The sequence below is a fragment of the Saccopteryx bilineata genome, chromosome 3, assembly GCF_036850765.1.
Source record: "Saccopteryx bilineata isolate mSacBil1 chromosome 3, mSacBil1_pri_phased_curated, whole genome shotgun sequence".
In the NCBI taxonomy this organism is placed as follows: Eukaryota; Metazoa; Chordata; class Mammalia; order Chiroptera; family Emballonuridae; genus Saccopteryx; species Saccopteryx bilineata.
This window is the reverse complement of record NC_089492.1, coordinates 208,901,634-208,912,093: the sequence shown is the minus strand read 5'-3', so window position 1 is coordinate 208,912,093 and position 10,460 is coordinate 208,901,634. Positions and strand designations below refer to the sequence as shown.

Sequence of the window (10,460 nt, the reverse complement as noted above, 5' to 3'; positions counted from 1 at the left end):
TATTGGATAATGCATAACACACACGGGTCGTTGTATGGCTCTCACGGAATTACATTTTAAAATATGTGGCGTTCATGGCTCTCTCAGCCAAAAATGTTCCTGACCCCTGCTTTAGAAGGAAGTATATTCCTTCATCAGCTGTAGCGACCCAACATACTCTCCAGATTCATCATTCCTGGAAAATCTAATCAGCCCAGGGCTGAATCTATATGCTGATCATTCCCAAATCTGTGTCCCCACCCCAGAACTGCCCACTGAATATCTCCACTCAATAGTCACCATAGGAACCTCAAAGTCAGTATGTCCAATGCAAGCCCATCTTCATTCTACCTCCTCCTGCTCCCCAGGGCCCTCTGCTGGCACTCTCCTCAGTTGTGAGTACCACCATCTCACCAATCCAGCCAACAAAGCCCTAAACCCCAATGATCCTGGCTGACGTCTTCCTCTTCTTTGCCACCCACTCCCAATAAAGCATCAAATCTCTTTCCTTCTATCACTCCAATCCCTCTGCTATTACTGCCTATGCACAGGCGTTCTGCCTCCCCATCCATCCCGGGCTGCTGCCAGTGTGAACTTACCACTCCTAGCAGCCACTGGATTAAAATCTGCCATGGCTTCTTGCACCATAAAAACTTAGACTCTTTAGCATGTAATGAGATCTGAATTATTCTTCATGGGGCTTACTTCTGTATGGGGGTGACCTGCATCTGTGGGCCACTCAGAGATCACTTCGTAGATGCTCAGGAAATCTCAATCAAGTCAATAATCATCATCAGTTCTCATGTCTGGTTCCTATTTCCCCATTCTAGCCTCTTCTTTCTAGCACTTCATCCACACCCTCCACTCCAGCCATGCTTCACTTCTTGTGGTTTCTCTGGGCAGGATAAGCTATTTCTGTCTTTGTATGGGATTTAAATGACTGGAACCCAGCGTTGTCATGTGTGACCCTGAGCAAAGTACTTAATCCCACTAGGCTTCAGGCTCCAATTGAAATGAGGATAAAATGACATAACACATGCAAAAGCAATTTGTAAACCATAAAAGTACCACAAAATGTTATTTTGTGAGTCATCAAAGCCTATCTTTAATGCCACCACCTACAAAAAGCCTTTTTGATTTCCTAAGTGGAAACCACCCTCCTTTCCTGGGAAGCCCCCCCCCCCATACACAGCCTGCATGCCCTCATGACTTCCATCACATACTCCTTAATTTATCTAGGTTCATGTCTCACGCCTACAACCAGATCACGAACCCCACGAAGTCCACATCCATTGCTACTCTGTGGCTCTCCCTCCATCCTATGTAGGCCTCAAGAATTTAGAGTCTTTCAAAGAGACAAATTCTGCTTTGAGGAGGTAGAGACTAGAAGTTCCCAGTGGTGAAGACCAGGGTGTCTTCTCTTTGTGGGGCCCTTCAGGCCCATGGACCCAAGTCCAGAGGATGCAGCCATCCAGCAATGCCCACTGTAGGCTGGGATGCCCGTAGCTGACTCACCCACCATCTCTCCATAAGCAGGGCATGAGTCAGGTGTGGCTTGTCAGTCAGGGGTTCTGTCCCGCTGAGCCTGGATAGTGCCAGCGACTTCCCCACCACAGCTCCAGGTAGCTATGACTTGTCAATCAAATTTAGCACAAGATATATATATATATATATATATATATATATATATATATATATATATATAATTATATATATAATTACTATCCAATAGGCTCAGAGATGCCCCCAAATAGTTGGACTAAAGTCACTACAGAGCAAGATAAATGGCTAAAAGAGGAAGAGATCACCTCAGATCTGGCACATGGGTTGGTGGGGCTTGAAGGGGCCATCCAACCCTGGATGCTGGCTCAGTGCAGGCTGTTGTGCAGGCTAAAGCCCAGCATATATTTATGCAGAGATTTTGTCCCACATTTTAAGCACCTCTGTAATTGAGGCAAGAACCTAAGGGTTTTGGTTTGCCATGAAATGCCCCCACCTCAACTGACTTAGTGCCCAGCCACTCGTTCTTTAGGTTTCTCTTTCTTCCTAAGAAGGAGCCAGTAGAGCGTTGGCTTGCTTTCCTCCACAAAGGGTTTACATGTAATTAAAAGGGATTAGGCTTTGACAGTGAAACTAGCCTTTAATCACCCAGAGAAGGACACAGCAGCCTGAGCCGGAGGTGCTCTGGGCAGCATTCATGTCCATTGCTTCCCTTCAGTGGAGGGTTCTGACTGATCTGGTCTTCTGTGGTCACCAGCATGGGCTTTGCGAGACAGATCCAGCTTTTGCTCTGGAAGAACTGGACCCTGAGGAAAAGGCAAAAGGTAACAGGTGCAGTCTGTGGTCTCCAAGTGAGGTGTGGGGCAAATAAACGGGAGGAGAGGGTAGAGGTGGGGGTGGGGGTGGGGAGGATGAGCAGAGGTTGGGCTGGTTGCCACTCAGCGCCAAAGCAGTCTGGCAGTCTGGCTGTCCTGTGAGCCTCTCTGCAAGTGTCCTTCACAGAAAGACATGCTTCTCAGTCCTGAGATGGACATTTTCCACTCACAGCCCAGCACAGTCACATTCAAGACTTCTTTTCCCTCCCTGCCTAAAACTCCATTGCCCACCCATCCCTCCCAATCCCTGGATTTTAAACCTGCACAGTCCAGTCCATACACCCTTGAGCACCCCAGTTGTGCAGTGGGAAGAATCTAAGTCTTGAAGAACAGGCTCAACAGAAAAAAATCTCTCTCTAAAAGCTGCCCAGCCCAGTAATACTGTGTTTCATTGACGCTATGGGGCACACTGGCTTTTCATATTTCTGAAATCGGGGTGCAGTTCACAATCAAATGTCAGTTTAACCGGACACATCTGTTTCTCCTATAGTGTGCAAAAAATAACAGTACATCTTACAATCGGAGATGTCTCAGATCCAGTGAGAGGCAACACCTTAGCAACCTTCACAGACACTCCCCGAGCCCTTTCAGTGAGCAGACGCTGGGCCTGGCTGGACCAGGGGTTAAACGCGTAAGGTACAGATTCTACTCCAGACTCACTTCCAGTTCTAGCTGGGAAAACCCGAAGTATGTTTTGAGACCAAAAGCAGTAAAAGTGGCACAGGCGGAATGTTATTTGAGAAGTACAGTCAAAAGCCCCAGGAAATCAGAGTACGCAAGCATATACATGGAAATGCCAGCTGGCTTCTGAATTGTTTCTGGAAAGGGGTAAAGAATGAATATGTAACTCTAAGGAAATATGCACTTTGTTACAAGGTTGTAGAGCCATGCTAATGCCAAATGACTAAAAAATGACTAAAGGAGCCAGAAGGGGAAAGAAGAGGGGGTAGAGAGTGGACAGGGCTGAGTTTAGAACAGGGGTAGTCAACCTTTTTATACCTACCGCCCACTTTTGTATCTCTGTTAGTAGTAAAATTTTCTAACCGCCCACCAGTTCCACAGTAATAGTGATTTATAAAGTAAGGAAGTAACTTTACTTTATAAAATTTATAAAGCAGAGTTACAGCAAGTTAAAGCATATAATAATAATTACTTACCAAGTACTTTATGTCAGATTTTCGCTAAGTTTGGCAGAATAAATCTTTATAAAACAATTTACTATACTTAAATCTATCTTTTTATTTATACTTTGGTTGCTCTGCTACTGCCCACCATGAAAGCTGGAACACCCACTAGTGGGCGGGAGGGACCAGGTTGACTACCACTGGTTTAGAAGGACAGGAGGCAAATAAGGAAGGAGGCCAGGAAAGAAAGCCTGCTGTGGGGAAGAGAGAATGGTTTGTTCCAAGCCCTGATTCAGGATGGACTTGTGTAGTCAGGGCAGGGTTTTCCTGGGTGTTGGAAGGAATGAGAGAGAAGAAAGGCGGCAACTGTGGCACAAAGTTGGTAACTGAGAGGGTAAAAGAGAACTCCAAGGAGTCATGGAGGTGGCAATGGCAGGACACAGTTATAGCTGAGAGAACCAAAGGAAACGCAGAAGAGAGGTCAATGGAGGCGAGACTCAGACCTCTGAGGGAGGGTGCCATGAGGCTGCAGCTGGGGTCTCTGTGCCTGGTCTCAGGGCCAGACCCGTGAGCAGGGAGCCCTGGCCGCCTGGTGGGTTTGCACTGAGGGACAATTTCTTAATAACAAGCACAAAAGAGAGCAAGAGACACAGTCCAATTATGTGCACAGATGGGCTTTTTCTGTGTGTGGCTGAGCTAGCACTTGGCCAACTTAGAACCCGCTCATCAGTGGTGATACCACTGTCCTCAGGCTGCTTTCCTTTGCCAGAGCTGTTCTGATTCTTCAAACTGGTGTTAAAGTTCTTTGTTTTCCCCAGGAGTCAAGTGTTAACAGTAGTCAGAGACTCAATTGTGAGGGACAATTGCTTCTAAGAGTTTCTCTTCTAGAATGAATAGAGACAAAACTTCTAAAATGTAACTATTTTCCCTCCTCTCTTTCTTTTCTGTAAGAAATTGAGATTCTCACTTTATTTTACTCTCAATGTGCTCATTGTGGCCATCAAAAAATATCCCCGAGGACTGTGGCTGCAGACCTGAAATGATCCCCTTCCTGAGACAAACATGTTGTTACTGTTACAGAGATTAACCTTATTTTCAAAGACATGATTTGGCTCAGAGCCCCTCGCAGGCTCTGTTCCCTTTCCCTGGTGTGGGTGGGTGTTCCCTCTTCAGGAGCTCTGTCTTCCCCTCTCCTCTCAGAGGGGGCTGTTCAGGCTGAGGACCCCACTAAAAGACTCTCTCAGGATGTACCAAGTCTGGGCTGACATTCCTTTAAGACCATCCTGATGGGCTGGAAATGGAAATCTCTTGTCTGATGTGCCTCCAGCCCATGGCCCCACAGTTGACAGCAGTTGACAGGCTGCCTGGGTAAAGATGGAGGCATCCTCCATGACCCTCAGTGTCTGGGGGTGCAGTGAGATCTGCACCCAACAGGGTTCCTGCCTGTTGGGCAGATAAAATATATTATGCTCACTTTGTAAAAGATGGCACTGCCCACATAGAAGCCCGTTGCCCAGGTGTTATTAGCTGCCCTTCTTGCTTGGAATGGGCGTGATTATATTAATCTGTGTTGAGGTGGGCTGTGGGCAGGCAGGATCCTTGTAGCCTGGGGCTTGGTTTTAGGGCTAAGCCTTTCCCACCCTTTTTGATGTACAGTGGTGCACTCTCATGAGGAATTCCATCATGCCTCATATAAGTGACTTTGTATTAGAGACTTCCCTATTTGTATATTGGATTAAAGGTTTGGATTTCTACACTATAAAGTGGGGCAGACCGGGAGCTTGCTCTCTCTGGGTTCCTGAGATTAGCATTAGAGGAGAGAGCAGAAAAGGAGAGCGGAGAAAGGCCACATGGAGGAGGCCAGGGGAAGCAGCCAAGATGGTGGAGTTCTGAGTGAGAAGCCAGTTTGTGCAGGGAGAAGGAAGGAGATGGGGAACAGAGGTGAATAAGTCTGGTGAGCAAGAAACCTTTGATTCTAGGAAACTCAGATAAGTCAGTAGCTTTGTGAGCACTGAATGAGTGGGTTTTGGAGCCCAGTGTGTGTTTTTACTTGCCCACCAGGTGCAAGCTAGGATTAAAGCTAATGGCCCACCAGTTCTTGGCTCCATTGTTTCATTACCGTCTGTCCGAATCTAATGCGAACCTGCATGGGCCAGGCGGCTGTGTTAGTGGCAGTGGATACTGGCCTTACACCGCCCTAGGCTTTTGGCTCGTCAGGAAGCTTCTGACTTGGCAAAATGGTAACTCTAAGAAAAAAAAGTATACCATGCTCAGCCCACAACTTAGTTCTTAGGTTTTTAATCTCTCAAACTTCCATGGTTTTGGGTGTTTATGAGCAAGAGCAAAAACAGATACCAAATTTCCCCATTCCTACTCTCCCAGTTCCTAAGGGCATCAGATAAAATTCTTCAGATGTTTCACCCTCCCTTTTTTTTCTTCCTCTGATAATGTTTATCAAGTATTACTAAGTGTTTGCTACTGTACTGTCACCTCATTTAATACTTGCCTCAGTTCCATGAGAGAGATGCCACTATTATCCCCATGGGTACTGATGAGATCACAGAAGCTTCAGAGAAGGTTGATGACTGGTGGAGGAGGACCTGGGACTCCAGGACAGGCAGACATGGTTGTTACTCCACACTGTCGCCGTGGATCAGTCCCTAAGAGGCTGGCGTCAAGACCACAAAGATAGGGTGGCCATCTCCTTTTTCAGTTAAATCAAGGCAGTTATGAAGGTAAAAGGGGGCACTATTAACCTATGAACAATTGCACCAGCCCCACAAATATAAATTAGCACTGGACCTGGCAAAGTGGGCTAGGTGATCACCCCATACAGCCCATTTGGCCAAGTGAGTTAGACACAGCCCCTGCTTCCACGGAATTTGAAGCCAGGCACAATTACTAAGCAAAATAACATGGGTAACAATGGAGTAGCATGAAGTCTGGTTGGGAGTTGAAGATGAGCTCGGGGAGCTCAGTGGAGAAACAGGTTGGAGCAGATGAAAGAAGACTTCTCGGAGAATTTATCCCTAGAACATATATTTTCAATAACAAGATATTTACACCCACCCATATTTGTGATGGACCAGGCACTGCAGGGAAGTTTTATAAAGATCATTAGGTTTAGCCCTGGCCAGATAGCTCAGGTGGTTGGAGCATCGTTCTGATATACTAAGGTTAACGGTTCGATTCCTGGTCAGGGCACATACGGGAACAAATGGATGTATGGATGTTTCTGTATCTCTCTCTCCCTCCCTTCCTCTCTCTCTAAAATCAATAAATAAACATTAAAAAAGGAAATAAGGAGAAAGAAAATATCATTAGGTTTGTCTCTTGCCCCTGAGAGCTCACAGCTGAAGGGCCCCTTGGTGGCATCCGCCAGTCCCGGCTTCCATGTCAGTAGGTTATTTGGGGGAGGCCTGAGGACTCATGAGAACAAGGAGCTTACCATTCCCAGGACCCCAGACCTGGGCAGTGGGTACAGCTATGGCCTTCAGCCCAGGCCCAGTATTAGGTGAGGAGAACCTGGCAGGTGCAGGAAGGCTTGGCAGCCACTGCCCAGAGTAGCCAGGTACTGGGTCATGTTTGTTTAGGCTAAGAATCCCATTTGAGCTCTGGGAGCAGAAGGGAAAATCACACATGTCATTTCAAACCTTGGCTACCCACTTTTAAATTGAAAACAGAGTAGGAGGAAAAAAATCTAACTGGCCAGGATTTAAAACAACAAGCACAATTCTTCCTTTCCCTGGGACCCCTCTTCCCCGATGTAGGTTGAGTGGTAAAAAGAGGGGGAGGGGAAGCAAAAAAGACAGAGAACAAGAAAATACGAGTTTGGGGAAAAAAATTTTCCACTAGCCCGTTCTGAGTTTGGCTGGGCTTAATTAAAGCTACAGGCATGTTTAAAGGGAAGGGGTGGGAGTAGCCAGAGCTGCTCTAAAAACATGTTTTTAATTACGCTGTGGAATTCCTCCCTAGGGTATGCCCTGCACAGTTGAGCATCAAGGACAAGGATGTGGCTCTACTGTGCTGCCTGGGTGCTGAGCACGATTCTGGGGGAGGGAGAAGAAGTTGCTCTGAGGACCTGCCAGACAGGAAAAGAACTGCTGGTGGTCCTTTTGTAGTGAGTGAAGTGTGAAATGCAGTCCCTCCAAAACAAACGCCCACAGAGTTAGAACAATAATACTGACCTTTCAACATGTGTTTTTCAAAGATTACCAACCACTATCTAGCCAGTGGTTCTCAGTCCCAGCTGCACAATGGAATTACCTGAGAAGTGTTTTAAAAGAAAGAAAGAAGGAAGAGAGGAAGGGAGGATGGAAGGAAGGAAGGAAGGAAGGAAGGAAGGAAGGAAGGAAGGAAGGAAGGAAGGGAGGGAGGGAGGGAGGGAGGAAGGAAGGAAGAAAGGAAGGATGGGAGGGAGGAAGGAAGGAAGGGTGAGAGGGAGGGAGGGAGGAAGGAAGAAAGGAGGGAGGGAGGAAGGAAGGAAAGAAGGAGGGAGGGAGGGAGGGAGGGAGGGAGGGAGGGAGGAAGGAAGGAAGGAAAAAAAGAAAGAAAGAAAGAAAAAGAAAGAAAGGAAAGAAAGAAAGAAAGAAAGAAAGAAAGAAAGAAAGAAAGAAAGAAAGAAAGAAAGAAAGAAAGTGTAAAGCCAGTGGCTAAGGCCACCATCACAGCAGCCCAGCCCATGCAGGTTTGCATTGGATTCGGACAGTCGGTAAAGAAACAATGGAGCCAAAAAAACTGGTGGGTCATCATCTTTAATCCTAGCTTGCACCCGGCGGGCAAGTAAAAACACACACTGGGCTCCAAAACCCATTCATATTCAGTGCTCACAAGGCTACTGACTTATCTGAGTTTCCCAGAATCAAAGGTTTCTAGCTCACCAGACTTATTCACCTCTGTTCCCCATCTCCTTCCTTCTCCCTGCACAAACTCTGCACAAACTGGCTTCTCACTCAACACTCCGCCATCTTGGCTGCTTCTCCTGGCCTCCTCTTCGTGGCCTTTCTCTGCTCTCCTCTCTGCTGTCTCCTCTAATGTTAATCTCAGCAACCAAGAGAGAGCAAGCTCCTGTTCTGCCCCCATTTTATAGTGTAGAAAAAAAAACCCTTAATCCAATATACAAATAAGGAAGTCTCTGATACAGTCATTTATCTGAGGCATAATTGGATTGTACCACCCCACATCAAAAAGGGTGGGAAAGGCTTAGTCTTAAAACCAAGCCCCAGGCTACAAGGATCCTGCCTGCCCACAGCCCACAGAGACACACATTAATATCACCTGGGCAACGGCCTCCACGTGGGCAGCGCCATCTTTAACAAAGTGAGCATAATACATTTTATCTGCCAGAAAGAAAGGAAAGAAAGAAAGAAAGAAAGAAAGAAAGAAAGAAAGAAAGAAAGAAAGAAAGAAAGACAAAGAAAGAAAGAAAAAGAAAGACAGGAAGAAAAGAAAAGAACTGATGTGCCATGATCAGCCGTACTTGTGTCACTGATCTGGGCCCCAGCTTAAGCTCCCCACATGACTCCAGCACAGCCACATGAGAATGCAGACCTAGGTCAATAAAGGGGATCATATGAGGGGTAGGGATTGCAGGTAGAAAACAGCAGCCCCGACTCAAAGATAAGGTGAACAGAAACACCTGCAAAGCCAGGCTTATCCTGGGGCCAGGCAAAGAATGAAGAAGGAATGGAGAATTCTGATTGGACCCCCACTACTGGTGGGAGGACTTTAAATCACAATGTCTTGCAAAGACTAGACACTTCAACAACAGAAGAACGAATGAGGAAATGTGAGAGAGTGAAGGCTGGGTAGGTGAGAGTGTGACACTAACATTGCAAGGAGGGGTGAGAGGTGCAAGCTTGGGTTTGGGAATTTTATCCAAGAGACAGGTAGGCCAAGCTGACTGACCTTTCCCCTGGCCCAAAGCCCACTAACACATGGAGCAGGAGACAGTTGGATAGTGTAAGGCCAGGAGCCACCATCGTAGCCATTCATATGCAGGTTCCCATTGGATTCGGGCAGATGGTAAAGAAATGGCGGAGTCGGAGGATGGTGGGCCATTCTGTTTATTGGTGTCTCACCAAGACAGGCAAGCCACAAGGGAAGACAAGGGAAAAGCAGAAATTCTGTTTTTCCCATGAAGGGCAAGGGATCAGGGAGGCCCCTGCAATAATGATAGCAGGAACTGAGAGAGAACAAGCTCCCGGTCTGCCCCACTTTATAGTGTAGAAATCAAAACCTTTAGTCCAATATACAAACAAGGAAGTCTCTGATACAAAGTCACTTATCTGAGGCATAATGGGATTCCTCATGAGAGTGCACCACCCCACATCATGCAATCAGTCAAGGGTGTGGGAAAAAGCTTAGTCTTAAAACTAAGCCTCAGGCTATAGGGACCCTGCCTGCTTACAGCCTGTCCCCCACACCCAATGCAAACTATAAGCGAGCAAACATATATCATATTTACAAACTTATTTGACCAACAGATCAGGAAGCTCCATGTTTCCAAACTGGCCAATGAGCTGTTTTGAACCCAGAAAAGGAGAATGGGAGGAAACATGAGTGTAAGTGGAGGCCTAAGAGCTTTCAGATATTTTAAATGCTAACTTCTGGCTCCTCAGCCTTTACAACGTGCTGTCACCTGCAGTGCCCTGTGGTCCCTGTGAGAAGTGAGAGTCAATAAGAAATAGCTTGTGTTTATTGAACATTACCTCCAGCCAGATTCTGCCTTAAGTGTTTCATACAGTGACCTCACTTCATCCTCACAGCTGTTCTGGGAGGTGGGGCCTGGCACCACCCCCCACATTACAGATGAGAGCCCGAGGCACAGGGACATTGAACAGGTTACTTACTGTTATAGGGAACAGAGACAGGCATAAACCTCAGTAGTGACACACCATCAACCCTCAGTGTAAACTGTAGGACAAAATGATCCCATTCCACAGATGAGACAAATGAGATTTAGAGATTAAGCAAGCCCAAA

The 10,460-nt window shown here is 46.6% G+C and overlaps 1 protein-coding gene across 4 annotated transcripts in view; it reads left to right on the top strand.

The window, feature by feature from the left end:
- The first annotated feature begins 2,141 nt into the window (after positions 1 to 2,141).
- ABCA4 (ATP binding cassette subfamily A member 4) overlaps positions 2,142 to 10,460 on the top strand; it is a 152,654-nt gene continuing 144,335 nt past the window's right edge. For 3 of the 4 annotated variants that reach the window (XM_066268707.1, XM_066268705.1, XM_066268708.1), the window contains exon 1: positions 2,142 to 2,303. In XM_066268707.1, the coding sequence (XP_066124804.1) occupies positions 2,238 to 2,303 (66 nt within the window). In that variant the 5' untranslated portion in view covers positions 2,142 to 2,237. Of the gene's footprint in view, positions 2,304 to 10,020; positions 10,042 to 10,460 lie in introns of those variants that run through there. The other variant, XM_066268706.1, reaches the window with a different exon arrangement.